Source organism: Peromyscus leucopus, chromosome 3 (assembly GCF_004664715.2).
Source record: "Peromyscus leucopus breed LL Stock chromosome 3, UCI_PerLeu_2.1, whole genome shotgun sequence".
NCBI lineage: Eukaryota > Metazoa > Chordata > Mammalia > Rodentia > Cricetidae > Peromyscus > Peromyscus leucopus.
This window is the reverse complement of record NC_051065.1, coordinates 61,822,783-61,836,150: the sequence shown is the minus strand read 5'-3', so window position 1 is coordinate 61,836,150 and position 13,368 is coordinate 61,822,783. Positions and strand designations below refer to the sequence as shown.

General features: G+C 43.3%; 1 protein-coding gene across 1 annotated transcript in view; it reads left to right on the top strand.

Annotated features, from left to right (window-relative positions):
* The window catches only part of Rheb (Ras homolog, mTORC1 binding), a 47,914-nt gene extending 43,961 nt beyond the window's left edge, over positions 1-3,953 (top strand). Inside the window, exons 5-8 of the mRNA XM_028879523.1 lie at positions 208-264; positions 364-411; positions 1,003-1,084; positions 3,443-3,953. Of these exons, the coding sequence (XP_028735356.1) occupies positions 208-264; positions 364-411; positions 1,003-1,084; positions 3,443-3,535 (280 nt within the window). The 3' untranslated portion in view covers positions 3,536-3,953. The remainder of the gene's footprint in view (positions 1-207; positions 265-363; positions 412-1,002; positions 1,085-3,442) is intronic.
* Positions 3,954-13,368: the final 9,415 nt, after the last annotated feature.

The following is a 13,368-nucleotide window of genomic DNA, read 5'->3' as shown; positions in this document are numbered from 1 at the left end:
GTCCAGTGCTAGACTTAAACAGCATGAATCTGTCACTTTGAGTAGTCTCAGTAAGGATTACTGAGTATCATATGTGAAAGAGTTGATAGGATAATTCTTTGTGTTAAGTTCAAGTTAAAATGGTGAATTTGTGGTGTATTTTTTCCCACTATATATGTGAGTTTCTTAACTTCTATGTTAAAATGATGTCTGCTTTTTGTTTTGTAGTTTTGAAGTAATTAAAGTTATCCACGGCAAGTTGTTGGATATGGTGGGGAAAGTGCAGTAAGTAACCCCTCTCTCTTCTCTAGAAATGTATATTAGCATCTCCTGAGCAGGAAAGACTGGATCTGACTTACCTCTGCTCTGTGCTTCTCCTAATAGGATACCAATTATGTTGGTTGGAAATAAGAAAGACCTGCATATGGAACGGTATGTAGTCCAAGGAAATTTAGTCACCAGAATACCATCTTCAATTCTTTTCTCATTGTTATTGTGTACTGCAGAAGCAGTGTGCAGTGAAAATGCCACACTTGTTTAGAATTCTAGAGAAGCAAACTGGGAAATTCTCTTGGGATTAGTTACCAAGACAGATATTATTCAGTTTTTACACAATACCTTTGCGTACTGGTTGTGATCACAGTGGTGAACGGGGCGGGACACCCTGTCAAGGGAACCCAGAGGCAGAGCATTGGGAGGAGCCTAGAGGAGCCTAGGCTGGTGAACTGGGGCCCTGACGTGCTCAGAACCTCACTGTGGCATAGCTGTGGTGGTTGGCGCTGCGGTACTGGAAGGAGTCACTTCTCTGAACTGCAAAAGCTCATTGGCACATAGACGACCCTTGAGACTTGTGCGGTCTGTTCCCAGCCCAGGCGGAACAAAGCACCCTGCACTGTTTCCTGAGAGTGTGTAAAGCAAGGTTCTGCCTCCTACATAGCAAAGTGGATCAAAGTGGGGCCTATTTGATAAATAAATCATGGGTGTTTTAGATGTCAAAGATTCAGAGTTCTCTTTTCCGCTTAGGGTGATCAGTTATGAAGAAGGAAAAGCTTTGGCAGAATCTTGGAATGCAGCTTTTTTGGAATCTTCTGCTAAAGAAAATCAGGTATATAGTTTGTAAAATTAATTTTGTGTCAGCCTCATTAGTTACAAGCATACATTTCTCCAGTTGGCATTTTACCTGTCATTTTTAATCCTCCTCATTTCATTTTTAACCTTGTGCCATTTATAACACTAACTTTGGGGTGTTTTAGAAAGATACTAGTATCTTTCGGTTTGATAACTACTCTGCTGGTGGAGGGCCTAGAAAGGCTGCAGCCATTCTGCAGAGAAGGACACTTAGGGAGAGTGTGTCATTGCTGCTGTGGCTGTGTCCACGGGCTGGAACAGGAGTAAGATGCACACAAGGAGACTTGACTGTGTGCCCCTTTGCGGTAGAAAGTGAGTTATTTTAAGCACAAATTATGAGTCCTCGTGGCTGTCCCTTTAAGGGGACTGTCATTTCTGTACTAGAAGCCTGCACAGAACTGCTGCTTCTGTTGAGTCATGGCTTAGTTGAAGCTTGGTCCTCTGCCCAGACTCTGGTGTCGATGCGGTGCTGCTCCTCCTTCCCTCGCTCTTCTTCCCTTGGCTGCCTGTTTCCTCCAGCTGCACACCACACGTTTCAGCCTCCTCTGGTGCGTGTTCAAGGCCTGTGCAGCCTGTGCTGTGCTTTCCAGTCCCTCCACACAGACCTCTGCTGCTGCTTTCAGCACGGGGAGGACACTCCTTCACTGTCCCCTTGCATTCCCTGGTAGTTCAGAACATTTAAGTTTCATCACATGGCCTTGTGTGATCCACACGAAGATGAGTAGGCTTTACCATTCTTTACCAGGCTCACGGGGCAGCTAGCTGACTTGTCAAGGCCAAGGAGGCAAGAGTCATGCACTCTTTCTGCCCTGCTCTTCTTTCTCAGGAGGAAATTCCTCAGCCTCAAGGTCTACTCAGGTTTCACTCTTCTGGGCCCTCCTGATGCATCCAACTGAATTGAAGAGTCGGTCTTCTCTCTCAACCCTTGATTCATTAAGATCCGAGATGGGCTCATTTAACCTTTATGCCCTCCTGTTGGATCTGTTCGTTTCTGTGTTCAGATGTCAGTGTTCAGTCTGTCTGAATCAGCTCGATTGTGGAATGCTGAAATCCAGATAGCAGGAGTAGGGCTAGTCACTAATGCTGCTTGCAGTTTTAATTGAATTTCCTATTTATCACTTGCCTACTCTGACCTCAGAATTATCTGTTAAACTCTCATTTTAGAAAAGAGAATTAAAATCTAAAGAAGTTGGAGAACTTGAGGTCACTATATAATTTATATCATAGGCAGTAGAACCGATTTTGGACCCATCCAGAGCACTGCCCTTTGCCTCGCTGTTGCATTCCACATTTCCAAGAGAGATGACCGCTGGGGTTGGCTTGAACAGTCAGATGCACAGACTTAATCACTGAGCAGGATGGAAGCAGGATGGAAGCAGGGGGTATGAGGAGGTGTGGTGGACGAGAACGTGGTGTTCTCTTGAAGAAGCAACTTCTGTTTCCCAGTAAATTACAGAGCAAGGGATTAGCCACCAGCCGTGGTCAGGAAGGAAAGATCTGAGAGGGCCAAGGCTCAGAGTGAGGTAAGCTGAGGGACTGCAGCTAGATGACCTGATACAGGATCAAAGGTGTCCTGTCCGTGACCTCGCCCCCACCCCCACACTCCTGCTACAGGTCCAAAGTGAGCAGCTGCCCAGCACGCTCCCCTGGGCTGAGCAGTGTTGACATGCTGAGTGTTGACATGAGTAGAGGGGTCAGTACTGTGAGGCCAGAGCTCACCCAGAGGAAAGAACGAGAGTGAGAGGCCAGGTCTGCAGGATTGAGCAGTCTGGACTCTGAGCTAGGAGGTAGTGTGGTGGGACACATAAAACAGAGTTGGACAACAGAGCTAAGATTGGGGTGACAGGCATTAGAGGAGAGGAGGTCTGGGAGGAGTGGGGTTTCCCAGAACTTGGCTAGACAGGTTTGTACTCGGTGCCTTGATGCCCAGGAGGAATAGACGTGAGTGGGGGAAGAATTGCAGGCAGCTGTAGAAGCAGCCCAGGGAGGTGGGCTGAGAAAAGAGTCAAGGATGGGCGTTTGGGGAAGCCGAGAGAAGGGTAGGACTGCATGAGCAGGAAGGAGCTGCAGAGGCGTCTCCAGGAGAAGGAAGCCAGAGTAGAGCAGGGCCCCAAGTGTCCAGAGAGCATCGTGGAAGCCGGTGGGGCAGAGCAGAGTGGAAGTTGGTACTAGTTGCTGTGAAGAAGGCCTGGAGTTGGGGGGGCCCTGGGAACCCTCCAGCCTTCATATAGACCTGAGGACAGGTCAGTGGCTGCCCCCTCCATCCTGTCAGTCAGGAACAGCTAGCAGAGTCTGCTGAGAACTAATCCCATCATTGTTTCTGCCTTCTCTTCAGACTGCTGTTGATGTTTTTAAAAGGATAATTTTGGAAGCAGAGAAGATTGATGGAGCAGCTTCACAAGGAAAGTCTTCATGCTCAGTGATGTGACGGTTCTGCTGCAGAACCTGCAGAGGACACTGGGAATTGATTCCACCCGAAGAAGCAGACTGCCCATCATCCTTGAAGATAAAACTATGCTTCTGTTTTCTTCTGTTAACCTGAAAGATGTCATTTGGGTCAGAGGTCCTCCCCTTTCAGATTATGTTAACGTCTGACTCTGTCCAAATGAGTTCACTTCCATTTTCAAATTTTAAACAATCATATTTTCAATTTATATATTGTATTTCTTAATATTATGACCAAGAATTTTATCGGCATTAATTTTTCAGTGTAGTTTGTTGTTTAAAATAATGTAATCATCAAAATGATAGACATGTTACACTACTATTAACTAGGCTTCAATATATCAGTGTTTATTTCATTGTGTTAAATGTATACTTGTAAATAAAATAGCTGCAAACCTTAATCCTTTGTGCTACGTGATGTGGCTTTTAAAGCAGGAACCATGGTGGGGTGGGGTGGGGTGTGATGCTGCACATCTTTAATGCCTGCACTTGGGAGGCAGGGGCAGGTCAGTCTCTGAGTTCAAAGTCAGTCTGGTCTTTACAGGAAGTTACAGAGTAGCCAGAGCTACATGGAAATAGAAAACAAAACAGAAAAATCATACTCTAGGAGTTTCTCTCATGGCATTCAGGAGGCTCTGTGTGGGTTCCAAGAACCCAAAGAGGATGAAGCCACTAGGGTGGGTACCTGCTAATTGTGTGGCTTCTGGCCAGCAGGCTAGCAGCCAAGGGCTGCACTTGTGTTGCCAGTAGATGCTAGGGATGAATTCTAGCAGACCAGAGAAGCTGAGTGGCCTGGGGGCCTTGGAGCAGAGTTGGTCTTGAGTGGTGTCAGCTCTGTCTTTTTACACACAGATCCTAAACTGGTAGGAGCTGATGGCCAGGAGGATCGGCTGTTACCTGACAGCACTGTCTAGGCTCTCTTTTCCTAGTTGAAGAAAAGGAGCTGTTGAAGACACATTCCATCCATCCGTGTGCTTAGCCATTGGACAAGGCAGGATTTAGAAAATATACCTGACTGGCTGTAGTGGTGCACACCTTGAATCCTAGCACTTAGGAGGCAGAGGCAGGAGGATCTCTGAGTTCAAAGACAGCCAGGTCTACAGAGAGTTCCAGGTCAGCCAAGGCTACACAGAGAAACCCTGTCTCAAAAAACAAAAGGAAGGAGAAAATCTGCCTGTTGTCATTCCAGCACACCTGTCTGTTTAGATGATGGGGCTGTTAGCAGCAGGTGCCTACATATGGGCTCCGCAGGCCTCATTCCTCCTGCCCTGTGATGACGAAGGCTTGAAGAAGGGGATTCTGGGAATTCTAATAGCATTCCCGTTTCCACCTGGTCGATCAGTCAGACAGAACTGAGTGTGCTTTTTTCTTGTTCTTAGTTTATTTTTTAATATTTTTTTACACAATTTTATACTTATATACAGTGTTTATTGATTCTGTCCACCCTCAACTCTTTCTCTCACCCCACCCCAGACACCTCCAGCACCCTCTTACATCGTGTTCTCTCCAGAGTCTAGTTATTGCTGCCTATTGGAATGCTCACTGACCTTGTTGCCTTGATCTTCTGTGGGTAACTACAGTGCATTGAGGTCATGAGTGCCATGGCCAGGCCAGGCCTAGAAGACAGCATTGCACAGCCCTCCTCCCATCCTTCTGCCCCCTTACCCACAGTTTTTCCCGAGCCTTTGCAGAGAAGGTGATCTTGCTTTGCAAATGGAGCCCCTCAGTTAAAACATCACAGGGTCATTCCTAATATCAAGCAAATGCCACAGCTGACTTCATGAAGCACTTCTCTCTTGGAGGGGGTAACCAGGCCTGTGTGGGAGAGCTGAAGAGTCCCCCCTCTTCCACGTACCACTGCAGCCAACGAGGACCGTTACAAGTGAGGACTGGGGGGATGGCTCGGTTGTTCAAGTGCTTGTGCAAACGAGGAACTGAGATCAGATTCCCAGTTTAAAAAGCAAAAATCCCAGTAATCGCTCTGCTGGGGAGGCGGGGACATGAGGCTCCCTGGGGCTTGATGCCAACCGCTCCAGCTAATTTGGGGAGCTCTGGATATTGTGTCACAAAAGGTAATGTTTATCTTGGTGGCACATGAAAGTAATCTTAGATTCATTGAGCTACAGGAAGTACAAATGTAAAACGAGGTTCATGTTTAAAAATATTTTACAGCTCAAAATTGAATTTCAAAATACAAGTAAAATCACATTATAAGATAAAAGATTTACATGAGGAAAATCTGCTAAAGCAGCCATCTGCCGCGTCTTCCCTGGGCTAACATCTCTTCTCCAGCTCCCTGCATATGCTTTCCTAAAAGATTCGTATCGCCTCAGAGCCCCCAGACCGCCTATGTTTTCTACTGTCTGTCTGGCCTCATGGTCACATTGTACACATTTGGCTGGCTGGTCCATGGTGCCGGGTTTCCTAATGTCCTCCAGTGACTTGTTGGTCCACTAGTCTTGTTGGCTGGCTGTTAAGCCTCTCCCTGGGCCTTTCCTGCCCTCGCCTTCTGCCTTGATTAGATTTGTTCATAGTTTTAACTGATGCCTGAGACCAGAGAATCTCTGTGAGTTTGAGGCCAGCCAGGACTACATAGTTCCACAAAAGAGGAGGAGACCCTGTTTTTAAAAAAAAGGCTGGGGCGGAGGGGATCTTTTATTCATGGTGAGTTTTCTGTTCCCACCCTCATCTCTGTGATCCAGGTTTATCTACTTGGATTTTCTCATGGGTATTTCTAGTGTGGTTTATTGTTGTTTCCCTTTCTTGGGTATCTTGTTCTGCAGCCCTGGCTGGTCTCAAACTCGGTCAACGTACCAGTCTCCTGAGTGCTGGTACTGTAGGTCTGTGTCACCATACCTAGCAATCTCATGTAACTTGATTTTTCTCAAAAATGCCGTCTGCCTCTAGGGTTTCAGGAAGTGACCTATTATCCACAGGTGCTCAACTAGCAAGTTTTCCAGCCTGCTCTCCCCATCCAGCCTCCACAGTAACAGCCCCGCCCTCTTCCCTGTCTCATCCCATCCAGATCTGGATTCTCACACTCTCCAACTTTTGACAACTTGACACCCTCCAACTTAGGACACAGCTTAGATGAAAACAGACTTCCTCTACCATTCAAAATACTTCATCAGTAATTCTGTCAAATTCAAACTAACCATCAAGACCAAGTGTAGTTTTGGTGTTGCTTCCGAGGCCCTAACCTCACCCATCACTGGTGTCTGTTCCAGAGCCAGGAGGTTCAGGCCTGTAACGTGCGTGTGCAGGTTACACTTCCCACTGCTGCTGGGCTGCAGTGCCATCTCTTCTGGAGGCTTCAGCTTTCACCGGAAGCACCCTTGATGTGCTCAAGCCCTGGTGTGTAGATGAACAGTCTTATTAAATAAGAAATACAGAGCCAAATGCATTGTTAATAGCCGAAGAGGTCAGAGCAAGAGCTAAGAGCTAAAAACCTTACCCTTCACTGCCTCTGCTGTCCTCCTCAGCAAGAGCGCTACTTCCTGTGTATCTGTCTTTTTATAGACTTTCTGTTCTGCCTTCTCATTGGTTATAAACCTAACCACATGACCTCCTCGTCACTGCCCATCTGTACAGACCTCCAGGTCTTCTATGGGTGGTATTGAAATCTGCCTGTGATGTGATTGGGATTAAGGGCATGTGCTACCACTGCCAGACTTCTGCTATGGCTTGCTATTACCTCTGACTCCCAGGCAACTTTATTTATTAACATACAAATAAAATCACATTATAGTACAAATAAAATATCACCATACTGGTGTTTCTTCCAGAACAGTAGATGTCATTGTCAGGGTCCTTGCAAGTATGTGCCTTGTTACTAGACCACAGCATCCCCCATTCTTCCTCATATGCCACACACTTGAAGAAGTGAAACAGACACTTTCTACTGAGCTGCTCAAGTTCTTAGGTTGTATCTTTGTAGTTCCACTTACCCTGAGAATTACAAGCAGCATCTAATTCTAACACTCCAACTCAGATTAATACCAACTTGGTTTCAGTAGCTAGCGGAAGTGAGCGATGTGTATAGTTCCATTTGCTCACCCATGTTTCTGCTGCTACTGTTATGAAATGACATTTTCATATACTGGATGCCTTTACCAGACTTGTAATCACTTATTAAAAGTATGAAAGGCCTCAAGACCCAGCCATACCACTCTTGGGCATATACCCAAGGAATGCTGATTTATACCACAAAGATACATGCTCAACTATGTTCATAGCAGCACTATTTGTAATAGCCAGAACCTGGAAACAACCTAGATGCCCATCAACTGAAGAATGGATTAAGAAAATGTGGTACATATACACAATGGAGTACTACTCAGCAGAGAAAAACAATGACAGCATGAAATTTGCAGGCAAATGGATGGAACTAGAAAAAAATCATCCTTAGTCAGATAACCCAAACCCAGAAGGACAAACATGGTATGTACTCACTCATAAATGGATTCTAGATATAAAGAACAATCAGACTGCAACCCACAGAACCATGGAGGCTATATATATATATGACCCTAGGATGACTATGGCTTATAATAAGTTTTGGTTTTACTCAATTACTGAGCAAGCCTCAATGAAACATTTCACTATTAAGAATTTATACTGTATCAAGCTGATAATAGAAAAATAAATTAATTAAAATAAATAAAAAGAAAAAAGAAAACAATTTGAACTATTTTAAAAAAAAACAAACAAACTTATTTTGCTAAAGTAAAAAGGGGGAACTAGGGACTCATCATTCCTCTCCACATTCTATTCTTTCCCTTGTTTTATATATTTTAAATTTTTTATCAGTGGATTCTGCTGGAGTATCTGCTGCAGATAAGCACTGGAGGGCTCCTGTTGCAAATCATCCTCTGGTGCGATGGAAGGATCTTTCTACTGGCACTTGAGGGAGACCCAATCTGGTGTTGGTGTGGGCCCAGGGTTCTATTTATGTCTTTCCTCAGGACAATGAGGTTCCTCTTAGGTTCCTGAGTTCTGTGTGTGCCCTGTGGCTGCTGCTGAAGCCCAACATGGCGGAGACCTATTGGGCCTTCTTGAAAAACTCTCCTCTTCTGATGCCAATGGGGATTGAGAGCCCAATATGGCCAGCCTTGGCAAGCATTAACCTAAGCCTAGGAACTGTAGCCATGCGGTTGGATTCTACAGAAGGTAATGTATGGTAACTGCTTTTTCAAGTATGTTTGAGAATGTATCACCCAGACACCTTAGAGAATAAGGATAACCCTGAAGGTCACTGACCTTTATTTGTTAACAGTAGCATGCCAGCTAAGCCTTTTCATTTTCACAATCCTCTTCAAGCTGGTATAGTACCTACTTTTCAGGAGTGGCTCTGTGCAACATTTATTGGCCTCCTGAAATTCATTTAGGCTCCTTTGAAGATACCTTAAAATTTATGAGCCTGAATGTAACCATTATGAGACCATTAGTTATGCTCCTTGTGAGCTGCCTGTTTTTTCTTTATGGTTCTTAGTTGTTCTTTTGCAGAATTGCCAGCTTAAGTCGTGCTGGGATCAAGAAAAAATGGGCCGTGGCAGTTTGTGTCCCTGGAGTTGTATCCATGCCAGTGGATGCCCACACGCTCCAGAAGAGAATTTGACATCGCTGCTGCCATTGTTGCTGTTATAGCAGTGGCGGCCACCACTGCTATTGTTTCTGGGATTACCATTTCATAATTGCTTACTACAGCTAGCTCAGTGGAGACCCTGGCAGCAAAAGTAGCTACCACAGTTAGTTAATTTTTCATTCTATTGGGCATGAAAATTTTAATTCAATAGTTATATACAGTTCGATTGGCTTTGAAAATTGTAAATTTATAAACTCAAGATTCATTTGCTTTTGGGATACCATCTTACAAGGACTCCAGTTTGCAATAAGGCTCGTTAAGGAAGGGAATGGCTCAGTTGCCTTTAACCTACTGAATATGGGTGGGTTAGGACTTCCGTTGGTCTTTTCTATGTTGAACACACAGATTGCAAGCCCAGCACCACTTTGAGATCTTTGGCAGCAGTTAACTCACACGTGATTGAGCCTTATGATAATGAGTATTCAGAGACGGGTAATGCCTGGGGGGCACTCACCAACCTAAGACAGAGCACCTGTGTGGCCTGGGCAGGTGTTTCCATGATGGGTAAGGTGACCTGCTGACATCCCAGGCAACCTAAGTCATATGGTGGTATTTTATTTGTACTGAAATGTGATTTTCATTGTATGTTAATAAAGTTGCCCAGGGGCTCAGAGCTATTAGAGCCATAGCAAGAGCATGGTGGTGGCGGTGGCGGCGGCGGCGGCGGCGGCGGCGGCGGCGGTGGTGCACGCCTTTAATCCCAGCACTTGGTAGAAGAGCTAGGTAGATCTCTGTGTGTTCAGGGATATAGCCAGCATTGGAGACATACGCCTTTAAGACCTAGAGGGCTGTACTTACAGGCAGTGACGAGGCAGTCATGTGTTTGGGTTTACAACCAATGAGAAGGCAGAACAGAAAGACTATTTAAAGACATACACACAGGAAATAGCTCTCTTTCGGGAAGCTAGGAGCACCGCAGGAGGAAGGGTAAGATTTTAGCTCTGAGCTCTGACCTCTCGGCTTTCTCTTTTACATTGGTTCTGTGTTTCTTATTTAATAAGATGGTTGGTTACATCTACAAAGTCAGAAGCTCATTTTCTAGTAAAAGGGGGACCTGTAGGACCCTGGCCCCCATTTTGGGTAACTGTTGCCTTGCTTGCTGACCTTGACTTTGACATCCTCCCTGTACTAATTCCCTGTCAGGTTCCACCCTCCTGAATGTTTAAGGGAAGTTCCTTGTCTGTGTATCCTGCATAATGGGTGTTAACAGCTTAGATGCAAGATTGTAAAACATCAGTAGTGAACTTCTGCCCTCTGGGGTTCTCCCATTGTGCTGTAAGCCTGTATTTAAGACCTCCTTCCTCCTTTAATAAATGTCATTCGTCAAAAAATAAAAATAAAAATAAAAACATAAAATAAAGAATATAAGCTTGTAAGAAGTATCTAAGGTAGTCTTAAGACATGTAGTAATAAGCTTGTAAGATGCTAGTTGTAAATGTAAGTTTAAATAAGAAATAAGAAGATGGAATGAATATAAGAAGTAATAAGAAATATATTTGCTAAAGTAGATCTATAGTTTCCTTAAAGAGTATAAATAAGTAGATGTTAATATGTTATATGTGAGTTTGTAAAAATGTGTAAATGTTGAGTGTGAGTTTATGCTTAAGTACATGTTGTATGTGAGTTTGTGAAAGTGTAAATACTGAGTGTGAATCTATGCTTAATGTATATGGTAAAAAAAAAAATCTGAGATACAGAAGATAGTGTCCCAGTAGACTGCAAAGCAGGCAGTCTGAATGGTTGCAAAAGCTCCAGAAGCCACTAAGAATCTAAGAATGGCGGATGCCAGAACCAGCACAACAAGGAATCCGCAGCTGAGATCTGTGGAAAATCAACGCAACACAGAAAAACCTGAGCTAACATCAAAAACAGTGCGGTTTAGAATACTACTGTACCTAAAAAGTTCTCTGTCTGTGAGAACAAAAGTTGCAGAGATGCTCGTTTGAACTAAAATTGTTAACTGCAAAAAGTTTTGGTTGTAAAGACGTCTCTTCATATTTTGAAGTGAAAGCCTGATACCAGAATTTATTTCTTGTTTGAACTTTTTGAACTTAAAATGAGATAAAACTACAAAAATATTTTGGTTATGGATTTCTTCATATTTGGAAGGCTAGTACCAGAATTTATCATTTGAATTTTGGGACTTAAGAAATGAAATGAACAATAGAGATTTCATTGCAATGAAACAATTTAGAGTTTAGTTATAGTAATGACCTAGGAACTGTTTTCTGGAATTGGGTCAAAAATGGAACTGTTTAAATGAGGAAATTTATTGTTTCTACCTTGACTCAAGATGCAGTTTTATATATGCATATATGCTGGTGATTCATGTATTCTGTGTTAAAATACAATTGTTTTGTGTAACTGTTTATGTAAAAATGGAATTACATACAGAACTGGTTTTGTGTTACAAATGGAACTGTTTAAACAGAAAAGTTTGGGTTTTCTAACTAGGCTTGAGATTTTGCTTAAAAAATTATAAAGAAAGGGGAGAGTTAATATTCCTTAGTCTATTTAATTTAAAAAATATTTTCTTGTTATTTGAGTGGATTAATGTTATATTTTGTTACTAAGAAATGCAAATGGGTATAGTAAAATTTAAAGTGTAAAGAGTTTTATTATAAAACTTCTTTTGGATGTTTTGCTAAAAGTTTTCAAAGTGTGTTAATGGTTGGATTGAGAATATTGCTTTTCAATATGGGTTTGTAGGAATTGTATAAGTTTGGGTTCCTCTAACTAGGTTTGAGATTTTGTTTAAAAAATTATAAAGAAAAGGAGCAGTTATGAGGTTGAATTATGTTTGCAGAAATTATGTTTAACCTATTGATATTAATGCACTCTTGTTTTGTGGAGTCAAGGAAATATTTAAGTTTGATGTGGATACATCGAGGTTTTTCCTATGTTCTGTTATCAAGAAAATTCAAATGATTAAGAGTTAAAGTTGTAAGACAGAGAAAATTGTTAACTATATATAGCACCATATATGCTAATTCAAATGGTTCCGTTAAGAGTTTGCTTTGTGTTGTAAGATTGGGAGAATTGTGACTATGTATAGCAATATTTATGTTAACCTGTTAATGGTAATGATGAAGCTAAGGGATTCTTTAAAAAAAATCAGTCAACTAAACAAATAAATAAATGGACAGATAACCATCAGATTATTCCAGACTTCTTTCCGTAATGATTAAAGGTCAAAATTGAAACAGAAAAAAAAAAAATATGGAAGGCATAGGCCAGATGTGTCGGCACATGTCTTTAATCTCAGTACTCAGGAGGCAAAGATAGGCAGATCCCTGAGTTCAAGGCCAGCCTGGTCTATAGAGCGAGTTCCAAGACACCAAGGGCTACACAGAGAAACTCTGTCTCCAAAACAAAAAATTGGGAGTGGGAGCGAGCTCCCCTGTGCAGGGAGCTCTAGGTTCGGTCCCCAGCACTGGAAAAGGGGGGATAGGGCGGAAAGTGACCCATTTGTCATCCTTTTATCTGTTTTAATTTTATGTTTTATTATTTTTAGTTATGTGTCTGAGTTTGTGCACATACGTATGATTACCCATGGAGGCCTGAAGCTTTGGATACCCCTAGAGCTATAGTTACAGGAGGTTGTGAGCTGCCCAGCTTGGATGCTGGGAATCAAACGCAGTATATGTTCTTAACTGCTGATCCATCTCTCCCACCCCTTTTTACCTCCATTTCACACCTTTATAGATGTCCTTTGTGTAGATTGCGGTTTCTGTCTAGTGGTCCTTTGTCTCAGCCGGAAGGGAGCCTTAGTATTTCCTGTAGAGCAGGACCTCTGCTGACGAGTCCTCTTGAGTTTTTGGTCATGTGGAGCCAGCTTCACTGAAGGGCAGTCTTGTTAGTTGGCAGACTCCATGGAGAGCCCTGCCGTCAGCACTTGGCCAGCCTTCTTACTGTTCTGCCCAGAGGTTTTGTTCATTTCAGAGTTCTAGGAAGGTGGCTTGGGGGCCAGTTCTTGCCAGCCTTCCCACTGGGTACTGAGGCCAGTCCTGGCCAATGGTGATCCACCTGTGGGATGGACACCCCTCTCTGTGGCCTGTCTCCTACAGGTTCTAGGGATTCCACCTGCTGCTGCGGTTAGGAGCCCTGCCATGTGTCTACTATGTGGCCTGAAGTTATTGGTCCCTCTCCTGTCTCCTCACATGGAAAGGCTT